Source organism: Entamoeba invadens (genome assembly GCF_000330505.1).
Source record: "Entamoeba invadens IP1 unplaced genomic scaffold scaff_1105074724653, whole genome shotgun sequence".
Taxonomy (NCBI): Eukaryota; Evosea; order Mastigamoebida; family Endamoebidae; genus Entamoeba; species Entamoeba invadens.
In genome coordinates this window covers 6,503-23,032 of record NW_004440399.1, presented here as the reverse complement: position 1 = coordinate 23,032, position 16,530 = coordinate 6,503, and the positions used below count along the sequence as shown (strand labels likewise).

The following is a 16,530-nucleotide window of genomic DNA, read 5'->3' as shown; positions in this document are numbered from 1 at the left end:
ATTTTAAACATGTGTTTTTCTGGTTGCATTCATCACAGTTGTCAATACAATTCTCGCATTGGCCCTTGTCGTTTCTGAAGTATTTTTGATCACAAATTGCACATATGAAAAGTCGGTTTATCATTTTCTTGCAATTTTCCATTTGTGTTGTTGATGTCGTACAAGTCCCGTTACTTGAAACTGAGAAACCGCCTTCACATTCAATACACACAGTTGCATTAATACAACTCATGCAATTATTAGGACAATTTAAACACGTTCCATCACTGAGATAGTGTTTGCTGGCACAGCGAATACACTTCCCATTGTCATTGTTGATGATGTCACAATTTTCTGTTTGATTACTCGACAAACCAACACATGTTTGATTTGATGTGAAATAATACCCGTCGTTACAAGACGCGCATTTCCCATTTGTTGCTATTTTACAATTCGAAATCTCACTGCAAACGCCATTTGATTCTGAAATGAAATTTGAATGATTTTGGCAACCCGAACAATATGTGTTTGGTGATGAAACACACCCACTTAATTCAAAAGCAATGCAATTACCATCACAATCTAATACTCCCATGTTTGAGCATTTTACACACTTTTTGTCATCACACACATCACACAACTCCCCATATTTAGACGAACATTCGACACAGGTGCCATTGTTTGAATAGTATGAATCTGAACATAATATAAACTTTTCTCCTATGACAATTTCACCATCAGGTAAAGGCGCACATTCATTCTTTTCATTCAAAATATGAGTATTTTTGCATGATAAACAAAATTCAAACGTTTCACAATACAAACAATGATCAGAGCATTTATGACACATATCAAATGTATTGTAATAGCCCGCTGAACATTTCAAAACTTTCTGTTTCGAGTACAATTCTACATTTGTTGTTGTCTTATTTATTGCAACACATTTTCCTTCTGAATTGTAACTGTAATTGTCTTCACATAAAACACATTTTTGGTTCACACATCGCTTGCAATTGTTTGGACAATCTAAACATTCATTTTGATACGGCTCTTGTTTAATATCACATTGTTCACACACTTTGTTTGTATTACCCGATGATATATTTAGACAAGAAACGTCGATTCCAAAACACATTCCATCTTTAAGGTACATATTTTGTTTGCATAGTACACACATATCATCCCCATTTATCGAAGTTTTGAATGCTCTACACTTAAAATAAGTGGAAAATCCGATTGTGTTACTGTTATTTGAATTTGGCTGAAAAAGATATTTGGATGAGATAAACAGTTTGTCGACTTTTTGTGTTAGAGTAACACTTGCACCATTAACAGATTTGTTGTCGATATAAAGAACGCCACTCTTAATATCTTTGAAGTGTGTTGAATAATTAGTTGTTATTGTTAAGTTCAAAACATCCACTTCTTGTTGAATATTTCCAATAAATATATCATTAATTACCAAATCGCTATTATTAGCAATGACAGTACACAATGTTTCGTTTAATGGGCAGTGATACAACTGATATTTGTAGTTACTATAATCATAAAAATTGTTTCTATTTAAAGTGCATTTCACCTCGGTTTCATGGTCATCTGTTGAATTGCAGACTCTCAATAATTTACCACCTCTAAGTAAACTCAATTGTTTTGCATTCCAATTGGGTTTGTATCGAAAAGAAATCACATCAATGCAAAACTCTCTATAATCGAATGTATATAATTCGTTTATACTATTCATTTCAACTGAACTATCATCAACATTTATCAAAGGATTTCTGTCAATGTTTGTTGTTGACAAATTAAAAAACTTAAGACTCTCGCTTTTGATAAACAAAAATCTACTTTTAACTGTAATTTGACTGTTATCGTTGAATATTAAATTTTCAAAAACATTAAGATTAATATACATTGTCAAATGATCGTAAACGACAACATCTATTGCAGTTATATAATAATTCCAATAGTTTGTATAAAGTTCACATCCACAAGTAAAATTGATAGATTTCCAATTTTCATTATTGATATTATCCGTCCTATAAACACTATCATAAATAATTAGATTCAGTTGATAATCGTATCCATACATTTTACAATCACTATCACTCATAAAAATTGATTTTTCTGTTATAAAATTTCCGTTTTTATACTCACAGATACATGGTGTATTTAACGAAGTTGATAAGTAAATTCTCATTCCGCATTTTGATAATTTGTTTGTTGATAACTCTAATAAACCTTTTAAATAAAACAACACCATATCATTAGTACTTGAAATTATATTATCAACAGTCAACCTATATTCAAAATATGTCTGAGAAGGTGAATTGACTTCAAGTGTTGTTATTTCAACTGGTAGTCGAAAGAATATATTTGTGTCTTTATTTAGAACAAGTAAGTTCAATTTTAGAACAGAATTTGTACTATTACTGGTCAATGTGTAACTTTTTTGAAGTGATATTATAATAGTATTCCATTCAAATAAAGTAAGTGTGTAAGTGTTATTATATTTTGAGTAATTTGACAAATCCAAATCAAGGTACGTGCTGTTATAATCACAGTCAGGGTATGTGAAGTTGCTTGAATATGTAAAATTACCATTGTTAGGTTCACATCCACACAAATTAGTATTAACACCTCCTGTTATTTCATTTTCTTTAAACAGCATTATACGTTTAAAGTTGCTTCTTGTACACACCACTTTTGCAACCCAACCATCCGAAGAACTTCTTTTTGTGAAAGTGACTCGACTTTCATCAACTTGAGAAGACCCGCTAAACAAGTAACGCGACCCAGAATAGACACCTTCCCAAGCTGACATATCACTGAAATTAAAATTGACTGTTTGAGAGACCAATCCATCAACATGAACATATGGAATGGAAGTCAGATTTCTTCTTAGCCAAATGTCAAAGTGCTGATCAATATCAGAAAATAGTGAAACCGAACGTAACTCAAGTCCTATTATGGTCTTTGTATAATCATAAACCTCTGTTCGACAATCTTGTTCTTTGTTGAAACAACCAAAAGATATGAAAAATGGTTGATATCTTGAATCTTCATAAAAGTCGTAAAGTGTATTTGGATAATGGTCTCTAATGAAAAATGTTTTAAAATTGGACATGTTACCTTGGAACCGAAAATACTTCTGATAATTTCGAGCATAAGTACCTGTATTTGCTAAAGTCTTCGTGTTATTTATACAACAAGTGTCATCAAAACTGAAATGGTCATAATCGTTTGTATCTGTTGAATATGACCACCCTTTTTTGGTACATGTTTCAAATACACCATAACTAATTGCACCATTCGAGTTTTCGCACCATTCATATGATGATGATATAACCGCAAATGTCAAAAACATTATAAGGAAATACATATTCATTTAATTTAAAAGTTAATCTTAAAAATTATGTTATACTTACTTTAAAAACATTCAATGGGAAAATGCTTTTTAAGGAATGATACATCTCATAATTTGTCTACTTTTTCGATATTTATTGAGTTAGTAATTATTCTATTTTTATTGTCGAATAATAAATTTTCAAATTAAATTTTAATAAAATAATAATGTTTTAAAGATCTTTTGACAATTTCGGTAACAATATATTATAATTTACCAATTATTTATCAACTGTTGGTTTATTTTTAATAAATAATTTAAATTATTATTACCAGAGGTTTCCAAAATTCAATTCTAATTACCCACGTCACCACATTTTTACAATAAAATTTTAATTAATTTATTAAAATTTGATGGTATAAAAAACTTTACTATTACAAATTATTACTATATTTTCAATTTGCTTTTTATTTGTTATAACTGTAAAAACCACTATTATTTAAACCAAAGAAAACAAAAATGAAAATACACATATAAAACACAATCAAATTGCCAAATCAGCTTAAAATTCAATTTAAAAAAAATAAATCAAAGAAAAAATAATAATCACCATAAAAAACAACGAAACTAAAAATTAACTTAATTCACCATTTAAAAAAACTAATAAATCAAAATGTCTAGTTTAATGGAACAAAGAAAAAGACGAATTTCTTGGGTCTCTGATAGACTGTTAGTTCCTGTAAATGACAAGTCTTTTAAATGTTTATTGTGTGGTATTATTGTTACAGCTAACTATTCAAAAGATCATTTTATTAATGAACATTCAAATATTAACAGTGATACTATTTCCTTAATTCTTGATGCTTACGAGTTGGGACTTGGTAGTACTGAGCATTTTTATAAAGTATTCAATAACAAAAAGTACAATTCAGAAATCAGAAAGGATTGCTTAGAGTTTACTATTTTAATGAGTAAAATTATGGGAGAAAACCATATATTACTAACAAAGGGAAAAGTACTTATTGGGATGTGTAAAAAATATAACGAATTGAGACAAAAAGATGGAGAAGCATTTGAAAATGTTTGAGGTTTAGTTATAACACATTGTCGAGAAGACAGATTACATGTGTAAATAATCTTAAAATGGATCTCGAAAAACTCTCTAAACAATCTAAATATTTGTCTTCAAATAGACGAAAGCAAGGTTTTTCAAAGAAAAAATACTATGTAATAATTTTGAGATTTGTGGATGAACAATTTGAAATATAAGAGTTTCTGGTATCTTCTTTTATTCTCGACAAACGTGCAACCGGGAAAAATATTCTTGATAAAGTGATTATTCAGTTAGTTGCATCTAAAATTGAAATTGAAAAAAAAATAAAGTGCATCACTACAGATGGAGCGGCTAATATGTGTGGTAAAGATAAAGGATTTGCGACTTTGTTTGTTGAGTACATGAGCAATAAAGGAATTAAAGTGTATAAATTTGGTGTGCTTGTCATAGAGTTAATTTGATGGCAAAAGTACTTTGTTCACATCCATTAATTTCTGACGTTATTTCATTTAGTCTTTCTTTGTCTCGAAAATTAGATGATGATTCCGCGTTTTTAAATGTTTGTTCTGGTGGCATTAAATGTTATTGTCCAACAAAGTGGACTTCATCAGCAGACGTGCTTGATTCCATATATAACAAAAAGAACAAATTGTAAATTATTTACTGGATCTTGATCAGGAAAAACAAATTATGAAAGATTTTAAAGTTCAGGATGTTGTTTCCATTCTTGAAGACAATCAATACGTTTTTCAAATCGGAATAGTACGTGACTTGCTTTTCATACTTAAAAAAACGATAGTAAGTCTTCAATTTAAGTCCCGTCTTTTATCAAGGGAATGGCTTAAAATTGCAAAATTAAATGACACACTATTATCACTTCAAAGAGAAATAAACAGTAATTATTATGGGTCATTTGAATCTTTAAAGGGGACTTTTTTTGATGAAACACCAAATAATAATACAAATAACATCACTTTGATTCCTAGTCTTTTGGAATGTGTTATTGTGAATTTGAAATTTAGATTTTGTTCTGTGTGTAATTCTGTAGTCAGTGAAAATATATATAATGAATGTGATTTTATTAAAAAATATGATGAAGATTTTGGCATGGATTTACAAGAAAAATATCCAGTTGAGGCAATGGTATATTTGTGGTACAATTTTGATGGTTTAATAACTGGTATTACTAAACTACCAGAGTGTATGGCTATTTATGGTAACGAACTCGAAATAATTGAAAATGAAAATGATATTGAATTGATTCGAGAAGAACTAATGGATTTGAAAGGATCGAATGATGAAGAACTTTTTCTTGACCTTTACGACTATAGAAGTTTGGTCTCCAAAAAACACCCCCTGCTTTTGGAAGCACTATTGTTATGTTGTTCGTTAATTTTTACTTCTACTTTATTTGAGTCGGCATTCAGTCGTCTCAAGTTGTACTTTAGACCACGAATGGGAATTGATGCAGTTGAAAAGATGATGTTGTTAACACATGATAAAGCGCTTAAAAAATCAGAAATTGTAGTTAATGATCTCGTCTTTGAAAATGAAGCAGTGGATGTTCTTTGAAAATGGCTATTGAATGTATTTATTGATAAAATGTATTCAGTGAATAAATGTGATATTAAATAAAGAACACGTTTGATAAGTTAATTGCTGTTTTTTCAAAAATTACCAATTTACAATTTTGCCATCATTCAAAAAAACAAAAACCAAAAACAATTATTTGTATTTTCATAGATATGTTTTTTATTGAAGTATTTTTTGTTTCTTTTTTTGTTTAAATCAATTTTATGTTTTTGCAAAAAATTGTACCAAATGAAATTATTGCCAAAAAAATAATTTGAAACCTTTTTACGTTCATTTTAAACAAAAAAATACCAAAAAACAGTTTTATAATCTTTTTGTAATTAATTGACAAATCAACACAATTATTACCAAAATTTTCTCTAATTACTTTTAAGCTGATTTTGGAAACCTCTGTTTATAACAATATCATCATACAATATGTTTATTATACATAAAATTTTAATTGAGGAACAACAACAATTACTATTTCAACGGAAAAGTCTTACTTTTTTAATACAAGATAAATATTGTGGCATTAAAAATATAACAAAATTTAGTTAATAATACCATATATAAAAAATTAAAAAAAATTTTTCAGTCCTCAAAAAGTTTAAATAACAATGTTTAAAAAATAATTAAAACTTTCAAAAACATATTACACGTTTGTTGTTATTATTACAATAATATGTTTTGTTTTCAATCAATTATTGTTAAATACTTCACAAATAACACATAAAAAACTTTATTGAATAAATACATCAAGAAGTATATAATATATATTTATAGAAATACATATTATATAATCAATGTATGAACATGGTATTTTTTGTTTATTGTTTTACTAAATGTGGTTAAATACAATTTGCAATTGGTTGCAGTATATATATATATATATAATGTTTTTATTTGTTCATCTTCAGAAATACAATTCGGGAGATTCTAAAGGATTAAGAAGGTATCACACGACTCCAACTGCGGCATACAATTTCCTGGACACGATGGTGAACAATAGAGTATATAGAACGCTTCTTTGTGGAAAGACCAATTTTTTGAATGGGCGCTGTTACCAAAAACACCAGATGAATTAATGAAAGAAGAAAATTTACATTGGCTGTATATGGAGAACACCGAAATATATTGTAATGTATTATATAATAACACATGGGTTCATATATTTTCTGGCGGTTGTAATAAGTATATAAAAAAATGGAAGATGAACACTAACTCGAGTCAAGATCCAATGTTTATTGATGATGATAACAACGATTTTCGAATGAGAAAAGAAGGGGAAATTTACAAATATAATTGTTGGAAGGAAATACCTTATGAAAATATCAGGATTAATAAACAAGACAGTTTATATAGTGTCTTGGTTGAGTTTTTAATTGTTACATGTCTTGTTGTTTGCTCATTTTAAAATAAGTGACAAGTCATTATTTATTTTTATAATAATGTTAATGATAATATCATTACTACAAATATAAATACAGATTTTAATCATTACAGCCATATTAATTAAGAGTGGGAAAGTGTTATATTTGGTCGATTAAGAAAGTGATTTTTCTTTCTACAGTTTTACTGTTTTATTTTATTATTTTAATTAATTCAGAAATATACAGAAAACATCAAATAATAAAAAATATAACAAAGAAATTGATAAACCAAACGGGAAAAACACTTTAACATTATTTAAAACATCTATACAGGAAAAAATTATTTATAAATGATCTATAAATTTTTATAACTCAATTCTATGGGAGAAACACCATCAAAAAGTAAACCTGTAACCATTCAGAAGAATGTCACTTAAAGAGCGTTTTGCAACACAACAAATGAAGATTATATTCCAGGGGTTAGCTGGACTTCAAGCACTCAAGACAGTACCAAACAAAAAAGCACTCAAAGAACAGCCACCGAGTCTGTTTATACCACTGATATTATTGTTAATGGCATTCAAGAAGATATTATAGTGGCAGGGAGTAAGGAAGACCTACCACCACCTCAAGAGTATTATCCATCAAATGAAAACATGAAATCTAATTATAACATCTACGTCGTGTTCGTTGATAGTACCACAAATGAACTTGGCAAAGACGACATTGATTATCTCACAAACTACATTAAATTTATTGTACCCGCACTTGAAGATCCAGAAGATTATCAATTCGGAGAATTTGAATTCGCACATTTTTTTGGTGCAGAATTTGGTTGCACTTTTTTTTATAACACCAACAAATCCAACACCCATTACCATCCAGAAATTGAAAAGGAATTTGAAGGAATGTGTCTCAACTTTGCTATTGGTGATATCAATGAAGAGAGTGTCAGTCGAATAATTCAAAAGACGATCACTGCCAAATGAAGTGGTTTTGCTGGAAGATGTTTTGGAGGAAAACCAGTCATTTTGTTGTATGACGAAAACGACGCAAAAGGTGAGTTGGACGTCTCACTCAAATTTGAAGGAATGGAACTCACTGAAGTCTATCCAAAGACAGAAAATACAAAAAACGCACTGAAATGGACGGTAAGATATTTGGGAAGAGGGACAGAACTGTGTGTTTTAACAATTGAAAACGGGGAATACGAATACCTCTTTTGGGAGAGTCTTTTTGATGTCAAATTAGAAGGTTTTGATGTCAAAGTAAATGATCTGAGTAAAGTCGACAAATTGATGGAAAAGCTTGGATTGAACATGAAAGAAAGAAACAACTTTGTTGTGTATTGGTTGAAGGAGATGAAAAAGTTCCAAAAGATGTTTGTCAGAATAGTTGACAGAAAACAATACGAAAAGTTGGTTCCACTGAACATGAAAGGTTTCGACAACGTGATGAGAGTTTGTTGGGTTTGGTGAGTGCCAAGAAGGAAACGAATATTTAAGTGTGCAAGAAGTCTAAAGTGTTAAAAGACCACAAGGAAAGTATGTTATTGAATGGGGAGCAACTCTCATTTAATAATAATTTTGCAATAAAATCCGTTTTTAAAAAGGTATTTTTAAAACTTAAATAAAATAAAGATATTTTTATTAATTTGGAAATTATAATAAATTGTATTAACTATTTTAATAAATCAAACAAAAAAAGATGAGAATAATCGATAGAAACGTTATTTTAATTAAATTAACCTTACGATACTGTTACTGTTTAATATAAAACCAGATTTAATCTTTTTTGAACTTGATATCATATACAAAAAACTTAAATTGTGGCGACTATTTGAAATGTAAACAGTATACAAACAGGGTCTATCAAGTGACAAAAGTGTTTTTTCTTTGTTATTTGCCACGTCACCAAAGTGGGCTTGAATTTATGTTCACTTAGTTCTTTTAGATCCAGCGGCGAGCTTAAAGCCGACTTTTGTAAATGAAAAAATTTAGAAATAGATAGTTATTTGAATCAATATTTGGCAAAATAATGGGAAAACAAGCCAATTCAATTCTTAAATATGGGTTTATATTTTGTTACTGCTGTGATTGCCATAATTAACACAATAATTGTGACAAATACAGCACTGTTTTACACATCAACCCGATAGTTACAAATAACATTTTAATAACACAAATAACAATGAAATAACAATCTATTAAATAATTATATTTTTATTATAATATGTAATAAAATAAACCTATTCAACTAAAAAATAAACCAAAAAACCAATAACTAATAATTAAAACTGCTATAAAACAACTAATAATATTAGAGAAATGTATATTATCATATTTATATTTAACGTTATTAACTAAATATATATATTTTAAAACTATATTAAATAATAATAATACAAACTCAAAAATTCTAAAATATCTGTTAATTATAAAAAATACTATATAACATATAATATCAATACTATATTTTTAAACTATACAAATCTAAACAATGTATTAATAATTAATTAAATTGTTTAGTACATGATTTATATTTATAACTATAAACTTATAGTTTAAATAATCATATATTTATTATTATTGTGTAATGAACATTTAAATATTAGGATAGCTATGTCTAATAAATCGGGCATTTTATTTAGAAACGTTATATAATCAAAAGCAGTTATAGGACAAAATAATTATTTACTCTCAATAATAAAAATCAACTAAAACTATATATTAAAATATCAATAAAAATAGTTAAAAGACACACATTTTGAAATATAGTTTATTTACCCAAAAATGATAGGTAATAAATACATCATTTATCGGGATCGATAACATTTCAATAACATAAATACAAATACTAAAAGAATAACAATTTGAAAAACAAAATTTATAAAACATTAACATATTTTTGTAATGACAATTTTTTAAAATACCATTTGAATTTCAAAATAGAATTAATATTAAAGACCTTTTAATAACAACCCAAATATAACAAATCACAACAAATAAAAACCATCCAACGATGACAAATAAATCAAAAGAGGTTCAAAATTTACAATAATAATTGTCAGAACGTGATACACACAACGCAAATTATAACAAAATCAACTTTGCCATGAAACAAAACAAAGTTAACAATCATATTTTTTTCACGCCAAAAAAATAAAAACGTTCGTGAGTAAAAATAATTCAGTGTTTTTTATGATCATTTTTGTATAGATTTGAACTGTTTTGATTTTTTTGATTGCAACAAACCGATTTGACAAAAAAAACATAAACATTAATTTATATAGTTTGGTTTTTAGTAAAATTTACTAAAATTGAAACTATATATTTTATAAAAAAATTCTAACACTTTTACTATATTAATTGAAATAAATAAATTATACTATTATAATTATAAACAATTAGAAAATAAACAAATACATTCAAATTGATTTAACTATTTGGTACACAGTTTAACAAAGTCTTTGAATTTGTTTTGCCAGCCTAGCCTTGTTTGATTCATACTAAATCTACATCCGTCTTTTTGGATCGATTCACCCTATTCCAATTAATGTTGTCTAGGAACCTTTCTCCCTTCAGTCCTTAGATATTTTTTTCCTCTTCTAAGTATTTGCTACTTCCACCAAGATCAGAACTCAAGTCTGTTTCAATAGAAATTACTTTTGACCTTTATTACTCACGTATGCTTGACACTGTGTATTTCCTTACTCCTCGTGTGCCTCAGCCTCCACAAGGATACATTATCACCTCTCTCATTTTATTACCTTCCTTTTTCAAGGCTCATCCATTCTGTAAATGAGTTGTTACACTTTTCTAAAAATTTACAATTTCAATGGCAAATTTTCTGTCAATATTAATAAATATTTTCAATGGTTCTCCTCATGCAAGACTTGGATACTTTATCTGTATGTTCGGTTCATCCCGCATCGCCAGTCCTGCTTACCAGACTTGGCCGATTTGAAGTCCCATATGCTCACTCCTAATAAATTAGTATATTTTTAAATATCTCGACTATTCATAGTTTGTTAAATTGTTGAAAAATCAAACTGTCCATCATATGTAATCATTGTCTTTACCAATCGTCACTACTTTCTCACTTCAACCTTCCTAAGGGAATATTCAGGTGAAACCAGCTACTAGATAGTTCAATTAGTCTTTCGCCCCTATACTCATATATTGCAAGTAATTTGCATGTTAACACTCCTAAGTCCTTCCACCAAAGTTTCCTTCGGCTTCAAACACCACAAGCATAGTTCACCATCTTTCGGGTCCCAACAGTTTAACTCTATCCTTTCCTGGGTGACTCCTGCCATATGTTTGGTCCTTCGTTTTCGCTTCATATCTGGGTTTTCTTCCCTTCCTATTCGCTCCGATGTTAACCCTCGTGGAGAAACTAAAAATGTTTCTATAAACCACGAGGGTTATATTTCAATTATTAATCTTTGTCAAATATTTTTTACAGATCATCTATTTATATTGTGTTTTTTCGTTGTATTCTTGGTTTGTTTCGATTTATATTTATAAAATGGATTTTTTCAATGTAAATAAAATAAATATTTTAATCAAAATAACAAATAAAATGTTGTCTGGATTGTTTCTCAAAATAAAAACGAAAAACTTATTTTTTTCTAAAACACAAAGTTAATTAATAATACTCGAAACAAAGATTGTTTTTAACACTGGATAAAAAACTTGGTTTTTAATATACAAATTTTATTTTAGTCTTAATTCAACAAACTATTTATTATGGTAATGTAACCATTGTTATTAATTTATTTGCTCTTCAAAAATTAAGTAAAACATGACTGTTTTATTGATAAAAATATTTAATTATTTACAACAAAACAGTGTTATTTTTTATGAAAAACACTCTATTTAAAAAGGACAACCCAATTTTATCAAATGCCATCACAAATTAAAAATACTTTAAAAAGCCCGTTTGTTGGTATTTTTATGTTTAAATTAAATACAATTGTGCAAAAAGAATTATCAATTGACAATGAAAACAAACTCATTTTGGAATTTGGAATTTATATTTAGTCAAATAAAGCATCGAAAAAATATAATTAATAATCAATTAAAATAAACTATAATAAAACCATCTTTTTATCTTTCTATTTAACTAAAAACAACAACATTTTTTTAAATTAATCTTTTTTAAGCATCTTTTCAACTTAATAAAATGGTAAAAGGTTTTATTTTTTAAAGTAAAATATATATAATATCAAGCTATTTGTTCATTTGTGGTAAAAGAGAATTATTTTTATCTTGTTATTACAAAAATACTTTTGTAAATTTATCGACTATAAAACTGTGGAATTATTTCCAAAATAAATATCATGACCCAAATATGTTTTTTTACAATTTATATACAAATAAAAAACGCATTTCTGAACAAAAAATAAATTTATGTTTTTATCAAATTACAAGATATACAAGATATATTATATTATAATCCATAATAATCCATAATAATATATTATTATGTATATTATACATAATAATATAATATATTTTATTCAAATAAAGAAAAAAGGACATAGGGAAGAAGGATGGGAATATAGGGGAAAAAGGTAATTTGTGTGTTAGGGACGTCCTCCCGTTATCAAGGACGCCCTCCTGTGTATAAAATTATACTTTTTGTTGTGTCTATTGTGTTTTTAAAACTATATAAAAAAATATATTTTTATTATTAATTTACTATAATTATTTCCAAAAATACATTTAATAATGGACAAACACAAAACAACAAGTACTTTTGTTACAAATTAATAGTTAAAAACTAATTCAAATTAAAATTAATTTTTTTGGGTCACTTCGAATAACTTTGCAAAGATAAGTAAATCACATAAGTCGACCTCTTCTATCTTTGATCCCTTTGTGTCGCTCTTCTTTGCACCCTGTTGTTGTGCACCAGACATGTTACCAGTTTTATTCTGTCGATATCTGTATGAAGATTGGCTTGATCTTATCCTCAGCTTCTTCTGTTTCTGTGTGTATTCATCTTTTGATGCTGATTGGTTCTTGTCGAGCCAGTCGAGTATCTCCTTGATAATTGCTGCCTTGTCGTCTGGTGAGAGCTTTGCTGCAATTTGTTCGTTGAGTGTGTTTTTCATCGAGTAACAGAAATTCTCAAGTCCATTCTTCCCCTCAATAAGTTCCTTTATCTTGTCGTCCTCTGCCTTGAACTTCTCTGCGTCTGCAACCACCTTGTTGATTGGTACCTTTGAGAGTTTTCCCTTGTCGTTTGTGATTGTGATCTTGTTCTTCTTTCCTGTTGTTTTGTCTTCAGCTGACACATTCAGAACACCTTCTCGACTGGTGCGATTGTCGACTTGAAGAAGTCGATGTTGAGTTCTTCAAAACGTGCTCTTGTGAGTGACGTGTAGAAGTCGATGCCTTCATACAACTGGTCGACTTCGATGTTTGCTGTTGCTGCCGATGACGGTGTTCGCCCTTTCACACGATGTTCTGAGTCTTCTGACAGCTCGTGCATTGCCTGAAATGTCTTTCTTGTACTTTCTCTTGAACTCGGCAATGAAATGGTTGACCATTCTGTTATCAAAGTCTTCGCCACCAAGGTGTGTGTTGCCGTTTGTTGCCTTCACTTCAAAGACGCCATCGTCAATAGCAAGAGATGACACATCAAATGTTCCACCACCAAGATCAAAGATCAAGACGTTCTTTTCTTTGTCGACCTTCTTGTCGAGTCCGTAAGCAATAGCAGCGGCAGTTGGCTCATTGATGATTCTGAGCACATTGATGCCTGCAATTGTGCCCGCGTCCTTTGTTGCTTGTCGCTGTGAGTCATTGAAATAGGCTGGACATGTGATGACTGCGTTGTTGACTTTCCCATTAACAAAAGCTTCTGCTGTCTCCTTCATCTTCGTCAGCACCATCGAACTGATCTCCTCTGGTGTGAACTTCTTAGTCTCTTCTTTGTATTCCATTTGAATAGTGGCTTGTCATTGCCATCGTTGACGACAGTGAATGACCAGTGCTTCATATCCTCTTGTGTTGTTGGATCACTAAAGCGTCTTCCAACCAGTCTTTTTGCATCAAAGACTGTATTCTTCACGTTCATCGCAATCTGGTTCTTTGCTGCATCGCCAATAAGCCTCTCGCTGTCTGTGAGGCTTATTTTTAACAAGTCTCCTTCAGTTTCAAACGACTTGTTATAAATTTCTTTTAAATGGGTTATCATTGTAAAACATATTTTTCTCAAAAAGTAAACCTACTTGATTTGATAAACTTGTTTGATTTAAATAAAAGTTTTTATTATACAATTAAATTTATTATAAATTATATTATAAAATTAAATTATAATTATTTAGTATATTAAATAATTAAAATTAGTTATTGTATAATTAATTACCCATAATATTAAATTATGTATATATCTATTAATTTATAGTATATCTCTATTTGAAATAGAGGGTGAGGTTTAGAAAAAGGATGTCGGTTGATTCCTTAATCATTCCAATAGCCCTCCTTCCTGCCCGTTCACGGTGATGGGTGGGTCGTTTTATAGTTTTATTTGATATTTATTATATATAAATGATTTTATTATAGGAAAACCCCTTCCCGAAATATTACGGTTTTTAAAACTGTTTTATCAATAAAAAAACAACCCGAAATATTTGAGTTTTTTTGACTGTTTTATATATTAAAATATTCATTTAAACAAATCAAAATCAAAAATGGTAATTAGTTTTTTAGAGCATCCCCAACATCCATGTAAGCAACTTTCTTTTCAACGCTCATGTTTGCTCTATCAAGTTGTCCAATTTTATTAAAAGATCTTTCAACTGGGCAAGTGGTTGGACTCTTAGCATTCATCTTTTTCACAAGATTGAATAAACATGGGAATTGATTCTTTTCTTCTTGACTCATCAGAGCAAACAAGGTGTTCAAAGTTAATTTTTTGACCGGGCAACTCTTTAAGAAATCTTCTGCTTTTTTTGAATAAAGCCCTTATTTGCTTTCTGTGTTGAATGGCGTTTGCTCTCTTTTCTTTAACAATTTCACTACTGCTGCAATCTTCAGCGATATCTGTTGCTTCTGTTTGATCCGTACTTGTTAATCTCACTTGTTTAACAAGAGTACGTATTGCTTCATTAGCATCAGCCCTTTCTTCCCTTTCCAACCTGTTTGCAATTTCTTCGACTTTTTCAATGTTGACACAGTACCAATCTTGAAACTTTGTAACTTCCGCTTTTAGTTCTTGGTCATCACTTTCCTCGAATGATTTTGCATAAAAGTTGTTGTAAATTTTGATGTTTATTACCAATTCTTTTCCTTTGAGTTTTCTTTGTAATTTCCCGAAATTTGCCATATTCGTTCCTTTGACCCGGTTCTCCTTCAACAATCCAGCATCGAAGAGGTCTTCTTTGGTCATTATTCTTGAAGGAATTGCAAACCTCAAAATCAACGCGTCACCCAACTTAACGAGCAGGTGAATTGAATACTTTTTCAAAATGAATTTTTCGTTGTCGTCAAGATCTTCAGTGTATTTCATTTTTTCTAAATAATCGGTTAACACCACTTTTCGTCTGAGCTCGAAGATATTTGAAATTAAATCTTCAACACGTTGATAGGCCACGGGGTATAGTAAATTGACGGTCTGTAGCCAATCATTAATTATCTTCACCTTACTGAGCACTATTTGAGTGAAGAACATACATGCAACAAACAATTTGCAGTTGACATTACACTCACCCATAATGTTGCGAGGTCCAAAAGGCTTTTGGTATTGTTCTCTTTCACTGTAAAATTCTTGAAGTGAAGGCAGATTCTCAAACATATTATCAAGAATTAATACTGTTTGGAGCCACCTTGTTTCGGATCGTTGAACCAATTTGAGAACTGCACCTTTGATATGATTTTTGGCACAGAATTGATCCCACGCTGTTCTTGTTGTCTGAACTGTTAACCCGTCCAAGAAACTTTCAATAGCCAGCCCCCATTGCGATTCAAAACACCTTTCAGTTGCTTTATTTGTTCTATGTGAAAAGCAGTAGTTTGAATCAAATCCGTTCAGCCCGTCTCTCTCTTTTATTTTAGCTAGGAGTTTACCAGAGAGCCCACCATTTCGTATCAGAACATAAGCTCCATCAAAACAAGCACCAATGCATTTAATGAGGTCAGCATCCATCAATTCCAATATTTTCATTATCCAACTGAGCCACTACGCAGCATCTGTTT

General features: G+C 29.5%; 5 protein-coding genes across 5 annotated transcripts; 3 read left to right on the top strand and 2 right to left on the bottom strand.

Annotated features, from left to right (window-relative positions):
- Positions 1-2: 2 nt before the first annotated feature.
- Positions 3-3,343, bottom strand: EIN_257110 (hypothetical protein; the record flags this gene model as incomplete). Its single annotated transcript, XM_004256934.1, has 1 exon — positions 3-3,343. A coding segment is annotated over one exon (3,341 nt), but the record flags the coding sequence as incomplete, so codon positions are not given.
- Positions 3,344-5,483: 2,140 nt separating this feature from the next.
- On the top strand, positions 5,484-5,948 carry EIN_257100 (hypothetical protein; the record flags this gene model as incomplete). Its single annotated transcript, XM_004256933.1, has 1 exon — positions 5,484-5,948. The coding sequence occupies one exon, from the start codon at positions 5,484-5,486 to the stop codon at positions 5,946-5,948; it is 465 nt and encodes a 154-aa protein (XP_004256981.1).
- Positions 5,949-7,747: 1,799 nt separating this feature from the next.
- On the top strand, positions 7,748-8,310 carry EIN_257090 (hypothetical protein; the record flags this gene model as incomplete). Its single annotated transcript, XM_004256932.1, has 2 exons — positions 7,748-7,865; positions 7,910-8,310. The coding sequence occupies 2 exons, from the start codon at positions 7,748-7,750 to the stop codon at positions 8,308-8,310; spliced, it is 519 nt and encodes a 172-aa protein (XP_004256980.1).
- Positions 8,311-8,412: 102 nt separating this feature from the next.
- On the top strand, positions 8,413-8,799 carry EIN_257080 (hypothetical protein; the record flags this gene model as incomplete). The annotated part of the gene is made up of 1 exon (XM_004256931.1): positions 8,413-8,799. One exon carries the CDS (start codon positions 8,413-8,415, stop codon positions 8,797-8,799), a length of 387 nt encoding a protein of 128 aa, XP_004256979.1.
- Positions 8,800-15,033: 6,234 nt separating this feature from the next.
- Positions 15,034-16,480, bottom strand: EIN_257070 (hypothetical protein; the record flags this gene model as incomplete). The annotated part of the gene is made up of 2 exons (XM_004256930.1): positions 15,034-15,281; positions 15,358-16,480. 2 exons carry the CDS (start codon positions 16,478-16,480, stop codon positions 15,034-15,036), a joined length of 1,371 nt encoding a protein of 456 aa, XP_004256978.1.
- Between the last annotated feature and the right edge of the window lie 50 nt (positions 16,481-16,530).